This window comes from Arachis hypogaea, chromosome 13 (assembly GCF_003086295.3).
Source record: "Arachis hypogaea cultivar Tifrunner chromosome 13, arahy.Tifrunner.gnm2.J5K5, whole genome shotgun sequence".
Lineage (NCBI taxonomy): Eukaryota > Viridiplantae > Streptophyta > Magnoliopsida > Fabales > Fabaceae > Arachis > Arachis hypogaea.
The window spans coordinates 4,476,010-4,502,299 of record NC_092048.1 but is presented as its reverse complement, the minus strand read 5'-3'; the positions used below and the strand labels follow the sequence as shown (position 1 = coordinate 4,502,299).

Genomic DNA, 26,290 nt, shown 5'->3' with positions numbered 1-26,290 from the left:
GAGAAATGTAGACCGAATTCATTTTGTATGTGCTTAGTGCAAATCGGACCTGTGTATTTTTGTCCACAGTATACGAAATAATATCTTTTCGTTATTTATTGAAATAAAAAAAAAGGTCGTCTTTCAGTCTTTCACTCTTTCATCTAATGCATAAAGATTTAGTATTTTTCCTAAGTTTTTGAATATTATGTATATTTCTAAATTTGAGTATTATATCCGTACCCTCAAACTATTTAATTAGAGTCAACCTTTCTTAACAGTTTGTGAATTATACTTTTAAGCACATTTATTGATAAAATATTAAAATGTTATAGTTTTGGGAAACTATATTGTTGAATGCATGGCACCTTCGCAGAAAAGTTAGAGTATCGTATACAAAGGGTGAGAAGGTGCTATCTATGTATATCAAAAATTGCTACTTGTGGTCACTTCATGTTTTTGTTTATTTTTGTTTTTTTTTTTTTTGTAGCTTTAGAAAATGAGAATTTCACAAATTAATTATTCAAAGGAAATAAATATAAATTCAAAGTCAGTAAGTTCTTTAAAATGTTTTTTTCTGAAATTTCCATCTGCTACCGGCACGTGACAAGACTTTTAAGAATTTCCAGCTTTCACTTTATTTATCATTTCAACGCCAATATTTTTTATAGCTCGTGTTGACTAGAGGTTAATTCCTCTTAGCCAAATAGCAAACACATGAAATGACGACATCTAGCGGTATACAACCGGATTTTATATTGATGACATAATACAGTGAGAGTCTAGTATATCTATTTAGTGATATATATGGATGGTTAATTTTAGCCTATGGATAAAAGACATGGAGGTTCCCCAGTTTTGAGGATGTGGATTCAGGAAGAGACCAACCAAAGAAAGAAACTGGTGTCTCAGCACCGAAATCTAGATAGAAATTTTCTAAAATTTTAAGAGTGTATAGAAACCAAATAGAATGCTAATATGGTTCTTTATTCAGTGATATTAGTTTACAACAAAAGTATCTTTCCCCAAGCTTAATTAATGGGGATGAACAACAAATAATTAAGTGATAAAACTATGAATAATTCTATAGAAAATGATACAATTAGAACGAAACTAGTATACTTTAAACATCACCTTTCATTGCTTCTCTTCTTGTAGACTCTCACAAGTGAAATTTGTATGCTCAAGCATCGGTTTAAGGCTTGCTAGCTTTGGTATGATAATCTTGTTCCTAATAGAACACACCAATGGATTCTCCCACTGCAATATGGAACCCACAAGGTGTGCGCGTACGGTTAGTGGAAACACACGGCGCCATCTTTCTGAGCCATACGACCTGAAAGCTTCTTCAACAGAGTCTTGCTCTTTAGACTTGATGGCCCCTGCAAGCTTCTTAGCAAGAACCACTGCATCCTCAAGTGCACAACAAGCTCCTTGGCCAAGATTTGGGGTCATCGGGTGCCACGCATCTCCAACCAACACAATTCGACCCGTGGAAGCAGGTGGACTTATGCTTGGCCAAAGCCAGCGATCTGCCAGCGGATTCCTGGACTGTTGAAGCAGACAAACCAGTATACTTTAGTGGGAGAAACAGGAACATATGCTGCACGCACCCCTCTTCCGTAGAAGTAATTCACTCTTGGTTCATAAGGCTGACCATCTGAATAAGTAGCAAGTCCGCGGATAGCGCAATAGCCAACGGTGATCCAATCCCATCGCACCCTATTACACTCTACACATGAAATCAACTTACTTTCTGAGAACTAATTCAACTTTATCATCACACTCGGCTGAATGGAGAATTCGTAATCATGCAACTAATTGATACTTGATTAGTCCACAGTAACAAACCGTTGCATGCAGCTTAGAGCCATCTGCAAGTTCCAGCAAGATGTCTCCCTCTGAAGTTGGTTCAATCCTAGCTAGCTTTGAAGAAAATTGAATGGCACCTTTGGGGAGCTCAGCAGCCAATGTTTCCAATAGTATTCTCCTCTCCACACCACGTAACTCTTGGCTGTCGGTAAGAATATGATCATAAAACAATATAATAATTAGAAGAAAAAAAAGAAAAACAAGTTTGCTTCACTCTTGCCTTGGATCTTCTTCAAGCAAATTGAATGAGCGTAGTTGCTTTCCATCCTCGGATCTGATAACCAACCTGTGCAGCTGATATTATGAAAAATATGAACCACCTCACCAAAATTGATATTCATGAATCATCGTACCCTTCAATTTGCGAGAATTGAGATCTGAGACGATTCGCTACTCCAATAGCATCAAATACGCTCCAACCATTCTTGGAAAGCGTGAGGGAAGTTCCACCGCTACGGAGTGACTCCGCCTGCTCCAGTACGGTCGACTTCACTCCAAGCCTGTCAAGGGAGACAGCGGTTGCAACCCGGTGATCCCACCACCAACGATCACAACCTCTTCCTTTGGAACTTCACCATTCCCTAGATTTGAAGGTTTGAAGGAACCGCTGCGCATCAACATCTTTGTCGCATGAAAAATCGGTGATACAAGAGCTGAAGGAGATCTCAGGATCGTAAGACTCGAGGTTGCTGAAGCCATGGCCATCACCGTTAACTGCTACTTCGCACTTGCTAGCTAGCACGTTCGTGTTGACCAGTTGACTATATAAGAGGAGGAAATATCTTCGTGGTTTTTTTTTTTTAAAATCAGGAAGGCCCATATTACGCCTGCCCCACATGTTATGTTGAGTACTAGTTAATTATCATGTTATGATCCCAGCTTTACTACTCAAGCGAATATGTCAAACTCTTCTACTAATAATGCACTGTCATTAATAGGGAAACTATCAAGATACGATAACAGCAGTATGCGATCCTATCCTATACCATACCGTCAATTCTACATTTCCATCCACAAAAGGATCGAGCAGATCCAATTTCTTCAATTACAAGATATTAAAAATAAAAGGCACTACTTCAAATCTAAACATACTTCTAACAAATTCCTAACACGGAAAACCCTCAAAATACAAAGGACATCGTTTAAGAGCTGGTAAACTTAGTCACCGCCTTGGTACCCTCAGAAACGGCGTGCTTAGCCAACTCTCCGGGCAGCACAAGTCTGACCGCGGTCTGGATTTCCCTCGAGGTGATAGTTGGCTTCTTGTTGTATCGGGCAAGTCTAGAAGCTTCTTGGGCGAGCTTCTCGAAGATGTCGTTGATGAAGCTGTTCATGATTCCCATGGCCTTGCTGGAGATACCGATGTCAGGGTGGACTTGCTTCAGAACCTTGAAGATGTAGATCTTGTAGGTCTCAACGTTCTTCTTGTTCCTCTTCTTCTTCTTGTCCCCGGCGGCGGCACCTTCCTTCGGCAGCTTCTTTCCTGCCTTTGGCTTCTTCTCCGCCGGTGGAGCTTTCTCAGCCACGGCGGATTTCTTCTCCTCAGCCGGCTTCTTCTCAGCTGGTTTCTTCTCTGCCTTAGGTGCCATCACGAACCAAGATTTTGAGATTCTGAAGGATATTAGGGTATGGAATTTATTGGGACTTCTGTTTCAGGAAATTGAGAATGAGTTGAATTGTGTGTGTTTTGGATGAGTGGTTGCAGTTGCTTATATATAAAAACAATTTGGCGTTTTTATTGGCTACTGGGGTTTCACGCGGATCGCTGACGTGGAAAATTTTCTATCCGTGAAATAACGTTCTTAAAGTAAAACATGAATCGACGGTCACGATGTATTGATTTGAGAAGTATAGGATGCGGATTGTTGAGTTGGGCATTGCATCCAGCGTTGAAGCGCATTTGTGGACTCTGTAAATGGACGGCTGAGATGTGAATGAGAAAGTAGGGAATCTCCCTGCGCGCCTAAACCCAAATAGACAATTACCCTTCATCTTGAGCGGGTTAACTTTCAAATGAAGTTTTCCCAAATTTTTAGCCAAATCAAAATTGAATACTTTAATTTCTTTTACACAAGTTTATTTGTTTTTGCTAAAAGTAAGGTATGAATTTAAAAAAAATTAATCCATCATATTCAGAATTAAGATATTAAGCAGCTTTTATGTTTCAAAACTACTTTCATCTTCAAAATTCAAATAAACATACGATTAAAACGTTTTGAAAATATATATATATTTTTCTTTTAATCTAAATTGTTGTCTTTTTTTCCATAAATTAATTAATTAATGAAAGTAAAAATGGTGATCTTTAAGTATATTGTTGCATGGCGTGTAATTCACAAATGTGGATCTACTAAAGTTAGTAATTTGCAAAACGCAGCTTGTGTTTGGCAGGAAAGGAGAAGAAAGTCTTAAAACGTGTGCCTGTCTCTTGCATGCAGACTAGAACTGTTGTGTTGGAGAATTTCTAAAATAGAGGTTGCATTTAGTAGCTGTCAGAGACAAAATGCAGATTGTTTTTGGCAGGCTTGCAAGGGTTGTTCAGAGAGCTTGTGGGAAGAAGAAGAGTAGAAGGTTTAGAATTTCAGATAGTTTAAAACGAAAAATGATTCGTGATTTTATTAAACCTGAAAAATACATTATTGAATATTCGGATCTTCTTCAATGGATAAGTAATTTTCTTAAAAATTTTATGATATATATATATATATATATATATATATATATATATATATATATATTTGGATTTTATTTATTTCTGTTATAAACTTATAATTAGTAATTTATTATTATTATTATTATTATTATTATTATTATTATTATTATTATTATTATTATTATTATTAGTAGGGCTATTGTTATTGTTATATTATTATTATTATTATGATTAGTATATTATTATTTTTTACCAGTGGCTTGCAGTGTCTGAATGCTATAATACATGGATAGAAATTCTAAAAAATGTGATGGAGAATTTTTACACCTTGAACCTCCTCACTCTCACGGTAAATGGGGAGCGTTTTTATTTTAACACAAGACCTTGTCATCTTCGCAATCATTGCCTTCAACCATACTGGCAGAGTCTGGTAAAAATTTTTCCAATCATCGAAAATTTTTGTAACAGATTTCTACTTTGCCAACCAAGCCTTGCGGTAACTTATAGTGTAGTTGAACTTGGACTAAACTTCTACAATAATAGACTTCACATTCATCGACGGGTCTGCTTCAACCAATGGCATTATGGCATCTGCAATTGTGTCTGGTCCAACTTGGCATGATTTTGTGAAATCGTACCCATGGTGCACGTGTGTTTGTCATTGTATCCCCTGATCTCCCAACACCCCTTATTTCAAATCAAGCTAGCTCGGATAAGTCAATCGCACCCTGCACCATAACCCTTGCAGTTCACATATAATGTCCGCAGCTCAAACTCATAAACAGTGTAATAAACTCCTTTAGAGATTATGTAACTTTTGATTGCAGATTTCACCGTCTCTAGAACTAAATTCCATTTCGACACTCAACTCACCGTCTTCGGCCGCAACATTGCCTTCCCCTATGACATGCGAACCACCATCAGTTGGACAAGACAAATAAAATAAATGGAAGTGGCAACTTTAATTAATAATCATAAGATAACATACCGATATTCGCATACTCAGGAAATTTCAGGGTATGCATGGCTTCGAGATCCATAGTCCGCATAAAAGATGGAACGCCAAAGGGGTGCTGATTACAATCGCATGCGCCTCATTTTGTACCGCCGGATTGTCTGCCAAGTCTCTGTCATCGTTTTCGTCATCAACTTCATAGTTAGGTTTAAACTCCTCTTCACTGTCGTTGTCATCTTTTTCCCAATCTATATCCCCGAGTTGATCAACGTTGATATCATTGCCAACTGCATCCATCCCCGTTTGCCGCTCAAACTCATCGTACAACTCTACCATCCGCTTCATGCATGCGTCGTTAGTGGTAGACATTAGTTGAAACTGTATCAACCCACCAAATACTTGTACAAAATATTGCTCACTCTTTTCAAAATGTGACTTTCTATGTTCTCACAAAGACCATTTTGCAACTCTAAAAAACTCACGGTACATGGAATAGCAAATAAAAACGGACACTCACATACAAAAGTCACTCCTTCGTGTGTGTTTGGTATAATCTCATCATTATAATACACTCGCATATTTGTAATACCTTTCATAATCTCAATCTCACCTAATCCGACTTTTTTGATACTACTAAATGCCAAAAAAACTCACAAATATGAGATATATAAAAGAAAGAGTAATAAGAATAGAAGGGAGGTAAGAAAGTATGGATGTGTCTCCTTTCGTATTTATAGCTAAGACTCTCGTTTAAAATCATTTTTCTTACACAAAACGCAACCTGTTTTTGAGTTTCAAAAAGAAAATTAAACATTGTGCATCCATAAACGCAGGGTGCGTTTGGACCTAAAGAAAATAATAAAAAAAATTAAAAAATTCCAAAAAGCATAAAGCGTAGGCTGTGTTTTGATTATTTTTGATAAACAAAAAAAAAACAATAAAAAAGGGTAAAACACATGTTGCAATTTGAGTTGACACTATAGCAGCTTAATTTTTTTGCACACCTCAATTTCATTGGATTACACCATAATTATTTTCATATAGAAAAAAATGAATCTATTTTTTCTTGCAAGTTTAGTTAAAAATTTGGTATCAGCTATATAGGATAATTTGAAATTTTTATATCATTTTTTAGAATTTAGATAATTTTATCGTACATAAATCATCTTTATAGATATAATTTTAATTTGATTTTTTCGTAAATAAATTTATCAGCATTTAAAATTTTTATGAATAAAAATAATAGTTTACTCGCAAAAACTATTTTTAACTACAATTTTTTTAATTAGATTCAATGTTTGAATTAAGGAATAATTATATGCATATACCATTTAAACCAACTCCGTAGGCTAAAGTTACAAAACTAGTTGATCATAAAAATATTTTACTGACGTGATTTGTGGTACTATTAAATTGGAACTATTTTTAATGAATAATATCATATTGATTTGAGTTTGGCTAATATCGACCTAACTAGTAATAAGCAAGGTTGTGAAAATTGAACCGATCAATGAACTGATAAAGTGACTGGTTTATTGGTTTAGTGGTTCGACCGGTCTAATCGGGATTCAATCGGTTTAATTAAATATTAAATAAAATTATTAAAATTTAATATATAAATTTACATATTAAAATTCATTAATTTTTAAGTAAAAAAAATTAATAAAATTTAAGATATAATAAAAATTGAAGATGAAAAGTTCATTGATAATATTCAGAGTTAAATTTATTGATGACTTTAAAACAACTTACCGAGGCACTCAAACTGCAAAAAATTAAAGATCTTACAGGATACATTGTCAAGTCAAGGCTAATTATTCAACGTCAATTTTCTCATACAATTCAATTATCCCTTTTTGGGCTGCCAATATACAATTCAATTGAATAACACATTGATGAAATCTCATATTGTGCAACAAGCCTCTTATAACTAACCAAACCCTAACTAGGTTCAACAAATTCAATGCTTTTCAAAGAACGTGCTGCAGTTTCTTTTTCTTTGGCAGTTTCTTCCACTCTCTCCAAACTGACGCCGCTAAGATCACCACCGTCTGCTGCCTAGAACGCAACTCGACGCCGTCCAACTGTCCAAGAATGTCTGACGAAGACACCCCCTTTACGCACATTGCGTTCATCGTACAGTCCAAGACCGTCATGGCCGCCGCCGCCTTCAACGACGTCGCGGCCTAGATCCTTCTCGCCTTCGTCGTAGCACTCGCTGGAAAGGCCGACGGCAGCGGCGGCCACAAGTGCCCCCTGGTTCCGTGTGGGTTCTCCTCTCTGGCTTGGCTTTCGTCATTTGTTCGTATTGATGATTCCGAAGGAAGCATTTGGCGGAGAGGCCAATAGAGAGGATCGAGGATTTTGTGTCCGAGTTCGCTTCGAGTGGGTTGAAGACTGACGAATTTAGATACTAGATGTTTAATTTCCTAAATATGTAGATGGTTATTTTAACAAATGCTAGATTGTCATTTCACTAGATAGTCGGGTGATTAATTGTATGAGGGAGACGGAGTTTCTAACGTCGGAGAGGTGAGATGATTGATGAGAATGGGATAGCAGACAGTTGGAGAGGGGGGAGAAGAGAGTGTTTGAGTAAATTCTATTGGTAAACTAGAGTTGGAATGATTAATTTTTTGAAAAAATTGTTTGGATTTTTTTTTCCTTGTATTGGACCTCATTTAAAATTCATTGAACACATTGTCAAAATTTTTCATTGTCTTCCTAGTGAAATTAGGAGGGAGATAGAGGATGTTTAGGTAAATTCTATTAGTAAATTAGAATTGGAATGATTGATTTTTTGAAATAACTATTTGAATTTTTATTTTCTTGTATTAGACCAAATTTAAAATTTATTGTACACATTATGAAGATGTATCATTATCACCTTAACGCAGTTCAATAAATTTTTCTCTAAACTCGTTACGTAACTTCTGTTCTATAACCTTTTTTATTTGCTATTTATTTGTGTAGCTTACTATTGGTCATTGGATGATATGGGTAATTAAAGAAGGAGAAAGCTTAATTATCCCGTTTTAATTTGCCTGATAACATTTCAATGTATAAAATCATACTTAATAGTTAATTTAATATTGAGATCTCATATCTCCAATCCGCATACAATAATCCTCGAAAAGTAAGCTGAAGAATTCAGTATATGACTATATGCCAATAATTCTTCTCAAGATGAGACGGTTGACAACGAAATCAAATGACAATTATAATCACATACAACACGTTATTACCGAAGAAGAGGGTCATAGACTTAAGAATATGCCATATAAACACATTGTTTCCGGGGTTAGCTTTTCAAATGGCAAAAAATATAATTAGCCTAAAAAAAAAGAGAAAAAGGAACCGAAAGCAAAAATGATCATATCACTGCAAATTAAATTGGTGTCCAATATAACATGAAAGGCATAGAATAATATTAATAACTAGTACTAAGCAACCATAATAAACTTGCCTAATATAGAAAATATAAATAAACCTTGTATAGTATTATTTGTTGTGAAAATGAAAAGGGTATAGAGAGGAGCAAGGATGATGTATATGTATGTGTTTGGTGCCAAAGGATATTCAGTTGCCCAAATGATATTCAATAGTAATCATTGGTTACTTGATCAACAGAGAAGCAGAACTACTTCGTGTCTTCTTCATCATCATCATCACCATCGTTATGCTCCAAGTTGCAAGTGCTTGTTGCCATCATCATAACCCGAATTTCAATTGCAATTGATGAAGAACATACACCTTAAGCTGAAAGAGAAGATCGATGGGAGGGTGAGTTTTGTGAGCTATAAAGAATAGAAAAAGCATTCCTTTTTGGTTATGGTGGGGGCAAAGAACAAAGGATCTTCTTCGGCATATACCTTGAGCATTATTATTACTACATTATGCTCTGGCCCCATTCATTATGTTTTCACATATTATATATTATACCTTTAATTTTGGCATCTTTTTAATTATATTATACGAATTCTTAATTAATTAATTATTATATTGTTGAATGTGGATGAGCCTAAAGAATAAGGATCCTACTTTTCATCAAACTTTTTCTTTTTTAGAAGAATATACTTGGCCTAGCAATTTTACGACGTTATTAATCTTTGAAGAAGACCCTTGTTTGTTTTTACTGTTTTCTTTACAAAAACAAAATAATTAACTAATGCTATGTTCTAATATTATTATTAGAGACAAAAATGCTCTATCATTCGCACATGGCACGTGGCACACATCAGTTGGGTGAGCCTTTAATTGAGTCAATTGTACATACATACATAGGATAATCCGGTAATAGGAATAATATAATCTAAACTTTAATATGAATATGCACATCAGCATGTGGGAAGCACAAACGAAAATTTCATTTATTTGTTTGTAAAAAATAATTGCCAATAGATACGTGGCTTTCAATTCTAGTTACCTTTGCATTCAGAAGAACCACCATCATCACTCATCAGCTTATGAAAAAGTAAACAAATCACACATTTGCTACCAAAAATATGCTGCAAACAAAATCGACCCAATTCCAACAACGTTTGGAACATGCACGAACAAAGTAAATGCTGCGTGAACCAAATGAATACTTACCCCCTAAGTTTCCTCCTGCTAAAGGGCGTGGAACTCAAAAGAATATATACATTTTTGTCTTTTAATTTTAATTCCTCATGGTCCTCTAATTTGATAATATAAAGATCAGTTTATTCTAAATTTATATTTTATTTAAAAATTTGTTATTAATCAATAAATTAATATATATACAAAATAAAATTTAAAATTTTAATTATTGTTTAAATAAATAAATTAGCTAACTACTTTAATTTGACCCAAGTTGATTAAAATATATTCATTTGTGATTTTATCAATTTATTTTTTAGCTCCGAGTATATCAAATCGTCGTTTTTTATTTTTGTTATTGGACTCCTAATGTCGTTTTAAATAATGTGGACAGTTTTATGTATTTTTTTTATAAGGAGAACACAAATCTAAGAATCAGATTTGTGACTTTTATTTTTTTATTAAATACTCAAATTTGAGATTATTTTAAATTTTTTTAACTATACAAATCTAAGGATTTGTATTTTGATTTGTATTTTAATTTTAAAAAATTTTTAAAGGTTTAAATCGGACTTTTCGATTTGCTTCATCATAGAAAAAAAAATTTATTTTAACATAAATCGAACCTTTTGATTTGTGCACTATAAAATCTAACCCTTAGATTTCTCTATTTCTTTAAATATGAGGGTCCGATTTGTTACTTAAAATTAAAAAAAATAAATCCATATAAAAAAAACACACCAATTATTCATAATGATAAATTACACACAATTTTTTTCTATTTTTTTTTTAAATAGCCTCAAATCATAATTACCAAGTCTGGCTCAATTTTATCGAAATCGAACCTATATGTGTGCTTTTCTTGGATATGGAAGCATGGGGGACTAGACGTATATGTGGGACAGCTTTTTGGCAGTGTCACGGAGAAGAACTCGGACCGTGCGTTTTCTTTGTTTATGAATTTTGCATATCAAATCGCACGGTCCGATTTGTATGCTAATGAGAAATAAAATTTGGGGTGCTCTAAATCAGACCCTCCATGTTACCTTAACGTGGTTTTTTAATATGCAATGTAGTACAAGTCGCATGGTCTGAGTTCCATGCTTTGATTTTGAAAAGAACTCGGACCCTCCGTTTTGAGTGCATATGGAAATTGTTTTGGTGAACTGAGAGCTGAAATCGCATGGTCCGATTTCATTTCTTAATATTTTTTTAATCATGTTAACCTAGTCGAAGGGTGCGAGTTCGTTTAAGTGGTCTATATAAAAGTGGGAAGTGAACTCATCAATTATTCGCGTCTTCTTCCCGAACTTGAACGGCTGCGTCTTCTGTTTCTTCTTTCTCGTTTCTTTATTACTTGCTGTTTTAAAGTTGAAAATCTAGTAGCTATTTCTATGCTTTTTTTGGTGATTCACAGAAATGAGTGATAGAGTGTTACTAAAAGTGTATTATTTTGGTCAGATTTTACTACAAACATCTGAAGGAGTAAAATTTATTTGTGAAAATTCGCTAGATGTTGTTATTCCTTTTATCATCTCATTTGAAGAGCTCAAAAGTGTGATCTGTGAAAAGATTGATTCTGAGAGGGCAAGAAAGATATCCTGTATTCTCTACAGATATCCCGTACAGGTGTTTGGTGGATTCGTCCAGTTTCAAACCAAATATGTGACGGACGAAGCGAGCATGCAAGAGATGCTCTCAATGTATATTGAAAACCGGGCTCAGATCTCGTTCATCGAGTTGTATGTTGAGTTTGAACAATCTGAGGCCGACCGGAATATTCTACGGGAAGATTATAATAGTGACAGTGAAGAAGAGTTCGAAAGTAACTACGAGTTTGTTGGTCCAGATGGAGATGAAGATCAAGGTGATGGAAATACGGCTCCAGATGTGACAGAGGTGGCAAATGCACTTGCAAACGAAGTGCCGTTTGAGGAGCCATCATTCCTGCAAGTTTTGGACTTGGAAGACATGCATGTTCCGTAGTTTCCGGAATATATGACTGCAGGTACGTAAGACGTCGTATTTGTTTTTTTTTTTATTCGTCCACTATTTCATCCTCCTCATGATCGTCCTCGTCATCCGGGTCATCTACTAGATACGCATCGGTCTCTTTCTCAAGTGTGTTAGCATTTTTCTCAATGAGTCCCATGGAAATACGGTTAGGATTCTGACTATAAAAAGCTCCGCGTCCACCGTCACTCCTGCTAGAGTCAACCGATACAAACCCCCCAGAAGCAACCGATGAGGTATGGCCCAGGTACCTCGCATCCAACGAATACCTACCTGCCATGAACTCAGGCTGATGGCCATATTGTGATAGTCCGGCATATGCAGCCATGAACCCAAGCAACTGGCTAAAAGAACCTCCTTCTCCTGTTTCAAACTGTGAGGTACCCCAATATTGTTGACTTATTGGAAATGATGGGGGGAACTGTGTCTGAGTTACATACTGGCTTGAGGACTGAGGTTGTTCTTCTGGAATCGGGTTTGGAGGTAATATATGCGGCGAATGTGGCTCTTGTTCTTCATTGTCATCATCCATATCCTGATTACCCTCATCCATATCCTGATTACCTTCATCATTCTCTTGACCCACAAGATTTGACAAGTTCAAGTGGTCCCCAAATTTTGATCGGTACCAATACATGTAACTATCTAATGGATGCTGTGAAGGCATGAGAAGCTCAGATAGAACGTAGTTATACCTGTTTGACCAGTGCATCACCCAAATTGAATGACTCGGTGTCGTGGCCCAGTTAAGATTCTTGGGACCAGTCATGACTTCTCCATGCGCCTTGTCTAGATTCCGCTCCTGATTAGGTACTCCCTGAACAAAACCAAACTGTCGCCTAAACCTATCGGTAGCATGCCACTCGATACATTCAAATGATACCAACGGAACTGTAGCGCTCCAGACAACCGACTGCATATAGATTTCAGCAGGAATGATGTTCGGATCCACGCGATCCACAACATAAGCAACCCAAACAAACTGGAAAAAATAAACGAACCTCATGATCACAATCCACAATACCAATAACAATAACAATGCTTTATAATTATGTCTCAGACCCTAAACCGGAAACTAATACTTCTTTAATTAAAACACACCTGCCCTTCCCGAAGTTCATCAAGCCTTCCTAAAGTGAGCTAACTTCAGATATCTATATCGTCGGTCACCACGCTCCCAGTTACGCCACCTAATATGATATATTCAATTAGCTCAACTAGCATTAACTGAATCTTAAATATCAAGATACGAGTACATTGTAACAAATTATTACCTGTTTGCTAGCGAAAAACTGCGGGGTTCCCTAGGTAGCGGCGATAGATATGGCAGCCGGATCCAAGCCCAACCGAGTAGAAGTGTTAGTGGACCATCTATTTCCTTGCAGTTAAAACGAGATGCCCTGCATAACGCCCTGTAGAGGTGTGCTAGGCATGCCGCTCCCCAACTATACTGTCCAATACTAACAAAATCACGTAGCAAGGGTAGAAATTTCCAGTGCACACCTGTCCGAGACTTATCCCCAAACAAGATCGTCCCAACCAGCAACATAATATGGCACCTCACATACCTCTGTATACTGATATCATCAGTCAACTCTAAATTTTCTTTTAGATCCTGCAACCAGGTAAGTTTTATGCAGCTACGTCTACAGTCCGACTTACGCGGTACAACTCCAAATTGAATCAAACACTCCGCCTCCAATGCTTCAAAACTACTCATTGTCATCCCTGTGACTGGAAGACCATCTGTGGGAAGACCAAGAATTAGAGCCACATCTTCAAGAGTCATGGCACATTCACCAATGGGAAGGTGAAACGTATGTGTTTCTGGGTGCCAACATTCGATCAGAGCATTCACCAATGCTTTCTGACACTGCACTACCCCAATCTGCGATGCATGATAAAAACCGGTAAGTCGTAAAAGGTCCTCCACCCTATCGTTGTACCAATCCGGAGGAACTGGGTGATTACAAGTCAACATTCTTAATTTCTACAAAAAAGATAACAAATTCGTAGTCAGCTCATTAACAATTACTATATGACTATCATGAATCATTTTACTAAATCCTTTTAACTCTAATTATTCTTACTTCTAAAATTAATTATTAAACCTTAATTTTATCCATAACTAACAACTAATGAAAATAATTATCAATGCAAATATTCCTAATCAAAATTCTGAAGTTACAACATCTACCATAATATCTAATAGTAATTACTGATTTACTATCATTGAAACATTATTTCCTCAACTATCAAAAAATATTACTAACCGGTATCCTTTATTTTCTAACAACGGTAAGAACAATTAACTTGCTAATAATGATGATTACAATTAACAAAATTTAAATATCATCATAATAAAACCTAACGTGCTTTAATAAAAATAATTCCACTAATCATTCAGTAAGTACTAACAATTTCTCACGATAACAAAAACGTTTAACTTCATCCATAACAGTTATAGTAAAAAAAATTTAAAAATTTTTAAAAAGTTTACACGTTCTTTCCAATTATAATAATAATAAAATTTAATAAAAAATAAAAAAAAATTACATTCTCTCTAAAAAAAAATTAACTACCGTTCGGTTCTGTTTACATTTTTGAAATAAGAAACCAGCAAGCATAATAATAATAACAAATTTTCTAATATTAATATTTATAATAAAAAATTAGAAAAAAAATTTCAGAAAAATTTTCAAAAATATCTAACAAATACGGAGATATCCTAATAATCATTCTATTTATATTCCTAACTTGCATTTCTAACAATAATCATAATAAATTATATTTCTAACAATAATAATTATAAATATAAAAAATTTATAAAATTTAAAAATAACACTTACATAATCAGAATGACTAAGATAATGAATAATATGAAGCTCAGGTCGATCAACATCTTTAATTTTATTTTTTTTGGCATGTTCTTCTTTCTTCAAGCAAGTAGCTTTCAGAACTATGGTGAAAGGAAGAAGAAGAAGGTGGGAGTGATGTTGAAAGTGAAATGTGAGAATGAGTTAATTCGGATGGTGAGAATAGATAAATTGGTCTTCGTTTGGTTTCAGGGCACCGCTTCTCCGAGCCAACCCTGCGCGACGCGTGTCCAAGTGAGAGGAAATCGGACCGTGCGTTTGGTTAAACGCAAATTGGACGGTCCATGTGGCTTTCGCATATCGCAGGGTCCGAGTTGCTCCTCCATCCCAACTCGCAGGGTCCGATTAGTTCCTCCACTGACACCACAAAAATGTTTAGCACACCCCTCTCCCATATCAGCGTCTAGCACCTTTTATGCATCCATATGTAAATTAAAAAGCGACCAAGTCTAGGTACGAGTGAACAGCAAATTTTTTTAAATAAATAATTTAATTTTTTTATTTATTGAAATAGGTAATTTATAAATAATTTATAAATTTATGTATTTTTATATATCTCATTTATACTGTAAATGAGATAGGACATATTTTTTTAAATAAGTATCACGGATATAAACATGATACGTGAAAGACAGCGGACTACACATATATTATTTACACATTCAAAGTCAATTTGTTAACAGTGTAAAAGAGATAAAAGGATAATTATTTCGTTTATACTTTAAATGAAATATAGCACGATAAATTTCAACCAGCTACAAAAGAATATGTAAGTATTAGCCTTATTCGCAAACATATCACTTCTTTTTCTACGTTCTTTTGATAAGTTTAGTAAAAATGTCTAGTGGTAGTGAATATATTTTTGTAAGTGTATATCCTAGTTGTCACATGAGAAATAATGACGATGAGGTTGTGTTTGAGACGTGTGATAGTCCTATTCTTTTGCGCACTCGAAGATTAAGTTTTTGAGTTGAAGAGTTTAATATTGACGAGCATCGGTGTTAATGGGACAAATGAGGTTGGAAGAGTTGGGTATAGGTTGTTAGCACATATGAAAAATCAAGTATTTCGATTTCGTGTTTTTTGACTTGATGGCGATTAGGAGTGAAAATAGGTCAGGTGGCCTGCATTTGGCCTGTCATAAAATAGTTTCAGGTTCAAGCTGATTTTAAAAGCCTGATTCTATTAATAGGCATGTCTAGGTTCACAAAATAGCCTAATAGGCCTGTCTGAGTCTGTTAAAATATAAATAAATATAAAAAAAAAATTGTATAGTTAAAATAGTTATTAAAAATTTTATATTTGTTATACTTTATTATAGATATTTGTGTCATATTTTAAATACTTTAAAGTTTAGATATTATTATAAGAATTGAATTGAGTATATTGTATATAATTTTTTTAAAAAAATTAATTTTTTAAATATATTTTATTTTGATACAAAATTATATATATGAGACTTTTTATCAGGTTTTATGTCAAGCCAAGTTTAATAACAGACCAAACTTAATAAAATAAAGCCTATAATAGATTATAGGTTAGGCTCAAGCCAGTTAAATACATTACAGGTCTGACCTGTTAAGGGTGAAGTCTAGCCTGACTTGGCTTGTTTCCACCCGTATTGGCGATGAACATGTATGCCTAATGTTTGATGTCTACGGGATAATTATGGCCCAACAAGTGATGGAGTTTTCTGTAGAGGTTAGTGACGTGGGTCGTAGTGGTTATGGGTGCTTGAATTTTGTCCCAAGATGACCTCCACCTCTTATACCACTACTTATGCACTGCGCTAGTCCAATAAGAGACATGGACGTGGACAGTGAGGAGTCAGATAAAAAATATATTGTCGATAATAATGAAAGTGGTTCTTCTAAGGATGAAAAAGAGTTTATACCAAAGATTCTTGTAGATGGACCCGTTCGGAATCTTCTTCCTACTCATATATAAGTATATAACCAATTAAATCTATAAAAATACCCTAACTATAATTATATGCTTCTTTATTTAAAAGGAAAAATAACAACACTAACCTGACATTCTCGCGATATGCTACGTTGCGTTCAGGTGGTTGATATCGTCATCTTGTGCATATACGCGCGCAATAATGTCCAAGTTCCTCAATAATAATAAAAAAAACTAAGTATGAGAAAAAAAAGTGTAAAAAGCTATGAAAATGACATTTTAAGACACTGCTATCAAGTCTTTATATAGGTGACGCTTAAGTTTATCTCGTTTAAGTAACGTATCACAACACATTTACACATGTGATACGTGTAATTATATACGTGTCTTATCTCACTTAAAATCAATTCGTTTAAAGTATAAACGAAATAAGTAAAACCACACAAATTCGTAAATATTTTATAAATTATATATTTCAGTAAATAAAAGAATTAAGTTATTCATTTAAAAAAATCTGTGAGCAGTTAGTGTTACTGTGGTATTTTTCATGTGAAAATTTCATCTTATTATGCATTGATTTTATTATTATTGGTAAAAAAAAAAAAGAAGAAAATAAAGAGATGAGAAGAGAGAAATAGACGGAGGCAGGTTGAAAGTACAAGGTTGTAAACACAGCCACCTTGTCTGTTTGGTCAAAATCCTAAAAGCATGTTTTTTGGTTTTTTGTTTCCTAAAACAAAACAATAATAATAATGACACAAAAACAAAGCCACCTCTCCTTTTGTCTGTCTAAAAAAATCACCATCTGCCTTTGCTCACTCCACTCTCTCTCTCTCTCTCTCCGAAGGGACAAAACTTTCGCCACTGTTGCGTTGCAACTTGCAATAGATTCATTTCGGTTTTCCGATAATACTTATAATAAATTAGATTAATAACAATAATAATAATAACAATAATAATAATAATAATTAAAAAAGAAGAATTGAAATTATTATTAGATGGCTGCTCCACCGGCAAGGGCTCGTGCCGATTACGATTATCTCATAAAGCTTCTCTTGATCGGCGATAGTGGTAAGTTTATTTTCAATGCCTTGTTTTTCATGATTTATGTTATTAAATTCAGCTTCTCCTTCGAATTGTGTAAAATGTAGCTGGGGTTGGTGTTTATGGCAGGTGTTGGTAAAAGTTGCATCCTTCTACGATTCTCTGATGGTTCTTTCACCACTAGTTTCATCACAACCATAGGGTAAGTTTTTGCAATTTGAGTTTGCAAAGTGTTGCTCAGATCACAAATTCACAATGCCTACCCTTCAAATGCAGTATTGATTTTAAGATAAGAACGATTGAGCTCGATGGCAAACGGATCAAGCTCCAAATTTGGGATACTGCAGGTCAGGAGCGGTTTCGAACAATTACAACTGGTAAGCTTATTTAGCTACTATCATATTGATTTTATCATGCTTATATGTCACACATTCAAATTTTTTCGATCTCTTACATATGTTTGAGCAAATTATTGATGTAAATCGTAAAGCAAAAATGCTATGTGTAGGTAAAAAAATTAGCCATTGAATCAGATACTATGTATTTGTGTATAAATACATATGTTGTTTCACTTATTTTCAATGTATATTTTGTATTTCAACATGTTATTTATACAGGTGGCCACATGTAGTATTGTGCATCTTAAAGATATTAGTGATCCTTTATTTGATTACTGGAAGTTCCTTTAGGTAGCGTTTGGTGGAGAGATAGAGACAGAAAGACTGAGACGGAAAGACAAGAGAAATAAATATCAGTATTCTGTTTGGTGTAAAGTGGGAGACAGAAATTGAAATAATAATGAAATTCTAATTTAATTTGTACAAAAGGTAAAATTAGAATTAATTAATTGAAATGAAGGTATTTTAGGTATAAAATGTTATTAAAGTTTCAGTCTCCATTTCTAAAAATTTAAGTCCTCTGTGTCCCCACTTTTTGGAGGTACTGAAATACTGAAATTTTGGGGACAAAGACAGAAATTTTAGTATCAGTCTCTGAACCAACAAACATGATACTAAGTCTCAGTCTCTCAGTCTCTGTCTCAGTACCTCAAAACAAACGCTACCTTAGTTTTGGCGTACATGTAGTATTGTTGTTTTGTTCTTATATCTCTTCTTGAAATCATGTTTTTCTTTAATTTTCGCAGCTTACTATCGCGGTGCAATGGGAATATTACTAGTCTATGACGTTACAGACGAAGCATCATTTAACAGTAAAGTTCCCAGCTGTTGTTGCTTGAATTTGAAATAAGCATATCCATGCAAAATCTCTTTAAACTTGTTTGGCCTTTCCATCTGGAATGTTCACCAGCTTCTGCTGATTTCAGATATCAGGAATTGGATTCGCAACATTGAGCAACATGCTTCAGACAATGTTAACAAGATACTGGTAGGGAACAAAGCTGACATGGATGAAAGTAAAAGGGTAGGCAAGTTTCCTGTTTCTGTTTTGTTTAAATCTTAAATTCTTAGTAACACCCCGATGTATGTATATATGTGATTGATTATATATATCTACGCCTTTCATTTTAGGCCGTGCCGACATCCAAGGGCCAAGAACTTGCTGATGAGTATGGGATCAAATTCTTTGAAACTGTAAGTGATGTTATATACTATTAGAATGTGGAAATAAACTTCCCAAATGTTTTTTATCTTCTTGTGCTCATGGAAAATGTTCCTGTTGCAGAGTGCAAAGACAAATTTTAATGTGGAGGAAGTTTTCTTCTCAATAGCAAGGGATATAAAACAAAGGCTTGCTGATAGTGATAACAAGGCAGAGGTATTTGAACTTCTTCCCAAGAGCTCAATATGCGAGTTTTGGTACCTTATGCATTAAGATAATCCAAATCTAATGGTATTAGATCTTAGCACAACTTTACATCGATTACTTTTAACAAAGCTATACCGCTGGATTATCTTGGTGCATCATCTAACAAGTTAAACTCGGTATTCGACTGCCCTGAAACCTCTTCTGAATTGTTCATTGCAGCCTGCAGCGATCAAAATCAACACAGACCAGGGAGCCGGAGCTGGGGAGGCTGCACAAAAATCAGGTTGTTGTGGTTGAAGGCCTAATTTTACTGATTGGAAGCAAGTTTACTTGTCCAAGAGCAAGAAGGACGAAAGAAAAAGAAAAATATATGCATGATAAACATGAAGCTGATTAATGCTTAACATTTTCAAGGTGCCATTCTTTATAAATTTTGCGCGTGGTGTAGTTTCTGAATTTTTTAACAAGTTATATTAATCCAAAACTAGATTTGATTATGGTGAATTCATATCTAAGTGCCCATGTTTTTATTTATTCGGGACTTCAGATCAAATTGCAAATTAAGGGAATAAAAAAAAGCGCTTATAACATTTGGAAACGTAAAAGTAATACAGACAGAAGAACATGAAACCCAACGCAAAATTATATGAGAACTTGGAACCATGGCATGCCTAATATCTACAACTACTCAAAGTTGACAAAAAAAAGATGATAGAATTATATTTTGGTTTTAATGCTCAAGATCGGAGTTACTAATAATTTAAGATTTTGGATGCTTTGTTTAAAGGCCGAAAAGTGAGAAAAATACCACTTAAAATCATTTAAGTTTTTTGGTTTGTTTGATGTGTACATTTTCACTCCAAAGTTCAAACTATCAAAGGCACTCCACGGGCCAATTACATATTAATCTAAAAATTAACGTACTCAACTGAAATGACCTCTTTCTTGTACTGGCTCGAAGCAAAATGGCTTTACCTTGCGTAAAGAGATTAATCTGAAACATTAACGAGTCCAGAAGTCTTGCTCCTTTAAATTACTAATCAACATTAACCTTGGCTTTCACGATAATGCCACATATAATTCTGTCCAAAGCACCTAATTCTTTTGATCTGTTAAAATGCTAAAATGAAGCTTCCAATATACTAAGCAAGGCCACAAGGGTCCATAGTTTACTGAAGTTTGCCGAGTCATAGAATGAAAGATACTAAAAATGAAGACATTATTCTGCACACGAGTTCTAAACTAGGTTGCATTTTCACAAAGGCGTCGGGAGTTAGATTTGTACGTTATTCTTTTCCATAAATGCGCTGAAGCTCACGCGTTGCTGCTTGGTAAGATTCTGAAGCGGAGTTGAAAGAATTGGATGAGTGACATACCAAACAACCAGAAACAGTAAGACTTGAGAGAGAAATTCATTTACCTTTCCAATAGCGAAATGCTTTCTGATTAATTGGTGCACCAAAGACAGTTTGAATTGTATCAAACAACATACTTTCAGGGGTACTCTTCAATTCCTGTACTATTTGATAAATGGTCTTCCCATTATCAAAATAAATGTGATTGTTTGGATGTTTTGATTTGCAATTAGCATGTCTCTCAAACTCATATGCATTCAGAGCCTGATATGATAAAACATCAGCAGGTCAGTCAATGGCTTTTATGAAACGGAAAACGGTCACTGAGGTGCTTAATCAGGATGGATTACAAACCTTCGAATAGTTGCATTTCTTACACCCACAAAGATAGCCAGATCCTTTTATAATTCCACGAAGTTCCTTCATCCGTAATATTTAACCATAAACTTATTAGAAAGAACTTTAAACTAAAATGGTAAACATTAACAATAAATACTATCTTTTACCTCACGGGCCGCCGACACATACTTTACAGGAACACCATCCAGCATACCAGTAGATATCAAGCTCCTGACATTAGTTGGGAAGCTGTTTGGAGATTCTTTCTTGTTTGCTTTGGACTCTTGTTTATTCTTGGACACAGTTTCAGACTTTTGTTTTACTACTTGAGGAGTATTTGCAACTGCACCAGGATTTGATGCATCCAACTCTTTCTCATGACCTGCTCCTGGAATATGGACTGAAGATTGATTATATAATTGACCATAATCTGCAGCAGGCCTACCAGCAGGGATAATACCCCGTTCATCCGGGAACCCGCCAAATGGAATCACATTTGGGTTATCTTTGCTATAGGAATCAGTACCAAATGACATGCCTGTGTCACCTCCTTTGCCATAGGGGGCACCAGAAGATCTCACATGAACATCCCCTCCGTTATAGGCAAGACCCATTAAAGTTACATTACCATCCTTATCAATTTCCCCACCATAGACCTGATGTAGATCACCATTGCTTTGCATATTGTAATTAAGTCCCTCAGGATGATGTCGTACACCATCAATATCCTTAACCTGACTTACTTTAACTTTTTTAACTCCACCATAATTTAGAGGTGCTTCCGAATTTTCAACTGAATGAGAGATAGACAAGCCAATAGAGGAATTGTCCCCATACTGATTAGTCATTGCCCTTGATCTGACATTAGAGCTACCAGCTGGAACATAAACATTCTTTTCAATGACATTGACCTGCCTGGTTTCAGACCCAAATAACTGATCAACAATATTTGATACTGAAAAACCAGAGCTGTTGTCCCAAGGAGGATAATTGACATTTGAAAATCCTGAACTTGATTTTCCATTTACATCTTCTACTGCTTGCTTCTTGTTTGGAAAAAGATCCACTTCAGCAGAATCAACAAACCACTGATGAGGTCGTTTTGGTTCAACTTTGGAAGGATTATCAAAAGTTGTCTCTCTGTCATTAATGTGTCCTGAACCCTTTACCGTCCAAAACCCCTTATTTTGAAAAGACTGCAAAAAAAAAAGAAAAGAAAAAAAAAATACTCACTATAACTTTACATCTTAGCAATTTTCAGCCTTTCTTTGTTTCATTCAAATTCAATCAATAACATTTAAGCAGGATAAAGGTGGTTAATTACATCCCAGACTATGTCAGATGACCAGGTAGACAGTAATTTAGTGAAAAGTGTTGCTATTCACTAGAAATGTTACATGTATGCAAACTGACAAATGACATGGCAATAGAAAAAATGCTGCAGGTTTTAGCCTTTTATGTTTTGATTATATATTTGGTTTCATACAAAATAAAATTTTCACAAATCGTAATCAAACATATATAATTGAGTCTAAAAGTAAGACCGTATAGCGGTTTGAAACTTTTCTTTTAGATCATCCTCTTTGGCTTATCCCAATAATAGAGACTACCAATCTGGCTTATCCAGAAGTAACCTTTGATGTTAAGGTCTTCTATCATAAGCCCTTTACTCATTTAATCACATATATAAGACAATGATATCCCTATCACCCAGATTTTGTTGTGCTCCCCACATTCCATTTGTTTACAGATGCTTTATACTTTTACAGATCCTCAGTCTCAACTTTCAAACCAAAAGCAATGAGCCCAAAATATCATATGAAAGCATGAGAAGCTCCTTGATTTTCCAAACAATAGAAGCAACATGCAAGTGCAACATCTATCTACAAACCCAATGTGCATTCGCAAGAGGGACTAAATTAAGCTCCTTACGAATGAACAACAATTATAACAATACAGAATCTTCAGCAAAAAGGAAAAGCAGTGAACAATGCACAATTTACTCATCCTAGTAGAAAAAGTTGACAAATTATATATACCATTTGCTTCTGGGTTTGCAGGTGAATCCACTGTAAATTTGTTGCTGATTCCAAGTGAAAATTTTCTCAGTTCCCAATCACCAAAACAACTCCTGCAACAAGAGAAAAAACCCCCTTAATATACTGTAACATAGTTCACACTTCACACACATCCTTCAATGTTTCAAAAACAACCAATTGATAATGAATTTTAATTTTTACTGCCTCACATTACATTAATCTTTCTTTCAAGAAAAAAAAAAAAATCGAAACTGCATATCAAGCTGATTACAGAACGAAAATTCCCATAAATTCACCAGCGCCAAAATAAAATAACCGAGCTAAAGGAATTAGAAGAAAGCGATTACCTTTGCGAAATTGGAACAGTAAGAGGGAAGAAGCTTCGAGAAGGTTCCACGATCCGTGCCCGGAAACCTAATCGGAAGACCTTTACGACGGTATTAGAGAGAGAGAGAGAGAGAGAGAGAGAGAGAGAGAGAGAGAGAGGTTCGTATGATAGGACAGGGTGTGTGTGGAGCACTCGATTTCTTTCTCTTGGTAGGCTTGCAGGATAGGGTGAACCTGAACCGATCGCTACTCAGGGTTACGCCCATTCGTTTCTCGACACGTGTCTTCCTCAGATGGAATCTGGACCGTTGGATGGGCTGAGAAACTTTAACAACATACAATTGGTTCGGTGTATGAGGAAATGCAACGCATGCAAGTTGCAATGCCAAGAATAGAATAATGAGAATAATGGACCTTGCTTGACCAATCACCACATAAAAGTAGTGACAAATCATTCCACCTAAAAACTTTATTAATTTTTGTTACCCAAATTCCAAACATATTTTAGAGGTTAATGTACTTCAAAAATTTGTAATTTTTTTCTTTTAGTTTGAGTTTTTGAAAAAGAATTAAGAATAGAAGAACTAATTCATCTATTGCTCTACTCACATGAATATTTTTTACATTAACAGCCGGTAAAAAACGACTACAAATTAATAAAAATAAAAAATTAATTTTTAATTAGTTAATAATAATTAATTTTCTATTATAGTTTTTTTAAATTAATTTTTAAAAAATTTAAAATTTAAAACTTAAGATAAAAATAATTTAAAAAAATAAATTTTCTAAATGAATTGTTAAAAATTATACCATGGGCTAACCATTTTATTTCATTTGTTTTATTATTTTTTAAGTAAATAATTATTTTTTATTATAAAAGATTTAGACGCTCATAAATCTATCCACAAAAAATAAAATTAATAATTTAATATTATGTTCGTGAAAAATGAATTTAAATGATAAAATTATTTAAAATTTTTAAATGATACCTCTTAATCTAACCCCATATATTTTAGGGGATGCTCCCATAAAGACGCAGAAAACGTTTTTTTTTAAGATATTTTTTAATAATTAAAATTTAACACATATAATTACTTAAATTATGTTATTTTTGTCAAAATTAGATTAGACAAATTAATTTGACCGAAAAATAGTGAATCAAATTTTGAATCCGTCTAAATTAATATTATTTTTTATAAAAAATGACTACAATATCCCTATTATATAAAATGACTAAAATACTCTTATTATATATATATTAATTTTGAAAATTCTAAATTCTAACTCTTTTCTTCTCTATCGTTATAGGGTTAGAATTTAAAGTTTTCAAAATTATATATATATATATATATGATAAGGATATTTTAGTTGTGTTTTATAATAGGGATATTATAGTAATTTTTATAAAAAATATTAATTTATATCGGTTTAAAAATTTAATTTATTAATTTTTTTGCTAAACTGATTTGTTCAGTCTAATTTTAATAAAAATAATACAATTTAATTGATTATATGTGTTAAAATTTAATTTTTAAAAAAACATCTTTAAAAAAAGACGTTTTTAACATCTTTATCTAGGTGACTTCTTATATTTTAATGCTCAACCACTTTTTTTTATTTTTTTTTTTCTTTCTAGTATTACACAACTTCTAACCATAATTAAATTAAGCTCTCTCTTTATAATCGATCAAACTTAGTAGCTATGGTATTTCTCTTTCTCTCTCTCTCTCTTCAAAGGCTTCAATTATCTAAAGAATTAGTAAAACTAACATAGTAACATCAAGTCAAAGGAACAACGTAACAAACATTGTACAAAATTAGTGCTACAACATTCTAATATTAATATTGTCTTGTGATTTGAATAATTAAAACCTCTCCCACTAGAATTCCATCAGCAGCAGCCCCATCACCTGCCTTTGCTCTCTCCTTGTTTGTACCCGAATTCAAGACTTGTCCCTCATTTATTCAATAGTCTCTACGATCAAACCTGTGGAAGCTCGGAAAGCTTGCACCGAAGAATAAAAGGGACTTAATTATTATCATTGGAGGCGTACAAATGCGGAGATCGAAAACGTTAGATTTTTCTTCCACAACAGCGGTAGCATTCTCACCAGAAAATATGGTTGGCACTACGAGCTTCTTGTTGAAATCTGTGTTCCAGCATGAGTTAATGAAGAAGAGAGACAAAGATAAATTTGGAGAGGTTGTGGCGGCTAGTAGTGAGTTTACGAGGGTTCATAGCTAGCTATGGTAGTAGCTATAGAATTTGATGGATTCCTTCGTTACTATCTTTTATTATTGGAAAGGGTTGGGATGATTATAAGTTTGTAATTAAATAAAAATACACTACACCATAATTTAATATTATTAATTAAATTTATTCTTTTAATCTTATTAATTCATATTTCATACATTGTTTAAAAAAGTTATTGGTTACCTATACTTTTTTTAGAATTATTGGAGGTGGATAAAATTAGAGTTGAGATTAACATTAGATCAATTTAAAAAAAATAATTTAAAAATTTTGAATAGTTTTTCAAGAGTTCTATAATTTTGTCCATAAAAACTTATTTTTTATAGGAACAACATCAATTTTATTTTTTTATGGT

At 34.1% G+C, this 26,290-nt stretch overlaps 3 protein-coding genes and 1 pseudogene across 4 annotated transcripts; 1 reads left to right on the top strand and 3 right to left on the bottom strand.

Annotated features, from left to right (window-relative positions):
* Nucleotides 1-947: 947 nt before the first annotated feature.
* Nucleotides 948-2,556, bottom strand: LOC112736607 (monooxygenase 3-like; annotated as a pseudogene).
* A 204-nt stretch (nucleotides 2,557-2,760) lies between these two features.
* LOC112736609 (probable histone H2B.1) lies at nucleotides 2,761-3,440 on the bottom strand. Its single transcript, XM_025786132.3, has one exon. The coding sequence runs from the start codon at nucleotides 3,438-3,440 to the stop codon at nucleotides 2,994-2,996; it is 447 nt and encodes a 148-aa protein (XP_025641917.1). The 3' UTR covers nucleotides 2,761-2,993.
* A 14,060-nt stretch (nucleotides 3,441-17,500) lies between these two features.
* LOC112736605 (ras-related protein RABE1c) lies at nucleotides 17,501-20,125 on the top strand. The gene is made up of 8 exons (XM_025786129.3): nucleotides 17,501-17,881; nucleotides 17,984-18,056; nucleotides 18,131-18,231; nucleotides 18,999-19,064; nucleotides 19,179-19,276; nucleotides 19,384-19,446; nucleotides 19,538-19,630; nucleotides 19,841-20,125. The coding sequence occupies exons 1-8, from the start codon at nucleotides 17,809-17,811 to the stop codon at nucleotides 19,916-19,918; spliced, it is 645 nt and encodes a 214-aa protein (XP_025641914.1). The 5' UTR covers nucleotides 17,501-17,808; the 3' UTR covers nucleotides 19,919-20,125.
* Nucleotides 20,126-20,616: 491 nt separating this feature from the next.
* LOC112736604 (uncharacterized) lies at nucleotides 20,617-23,890 on the bottom strand. 2 transcript variants are annotated; one of them, XM_025786128.3, is made up of 6 exons: nucleotides 23,702-23,890; nucleotides 23,355-23,446; nucleotides 21,483-22,511; nucleotides 21,331-21,396; nucleotides 21,042-21,240; nucleotides 20,617-20,960 (listed from the first exon to the last, which is right to left on the bottom strand). In XM_025786128.3, exons 2-6 carry the CDS (start codon nucleotides 23,355-23,357, stop codon nucleotides 20,908-20,910), a joined length of 1,350 nt encoding a protein of 449 aa, XP_025641913.1. In that variant the 5' UTR covers nucleotides 23,358-23,446; nucleotides 23,702-23,890; the 3' UTR covers nucleotides 20,617-20,907. The 2 variants fall into 2 exon arrangements, with proteins under 2 accessions (XP_025641913.1, XP_072067196.1); XM_072211095.1 differs by having other exon boundaries at nucleotides 21,331-21,403; nucleotides 21,484-22,511.
* Between the last annotated feature and the right edge of the window lie 2,400 nt (nucleotides 23,891-26,290).

Bases quoted from the DNA above. Each gene is read 5' to 3' on its own strand.
- LOC112736604 (XM_072211095.1), bottom strand. The intron at 21,404-21,483 runs GGTAAAAGATAG...TTAAATATTACG, and splicing joins TATGTGTCGGCGGCCCGTGA to GATGAAGGAACTTCGTGGAA. The intron at 21,241-21,330 runs GTTTGTAATCCA...TTATCATATCAG, and splicing joins AGAAATGCAACTATTCGAAG to GCTCTGAATGCATATGAGTT.
- LOC112736605 (XM_025786129.3), top strand. From the start codon at position 17,809: ATGGCTGCTCCACCGGCAAGGGCTCGTGCCGATTACGATTATCTCATA. The intron at 17,882-17,983 runs GTAAGTTTATTT...TGTTTATGGCAG, and splicing joins TCTCTTGATCGGCGATAGTG to GTGTTGGTAAAAGTTGCATC. The intron at 19,631-19,840 runs GTATTTGAACTT...TGTTCATTGCAG, and splicing joins ATAGTGATAACAAGGCAGAG to CCTGCAGCGATCAAAATCAA.
- LOC112736609 (XM_025786132.3), bottom strand. From the start codon at position 3,440: ATGGCACCTAAGGCAGAGAAGAAACCAGCTGAGAAGAAGCCGGCTGAG.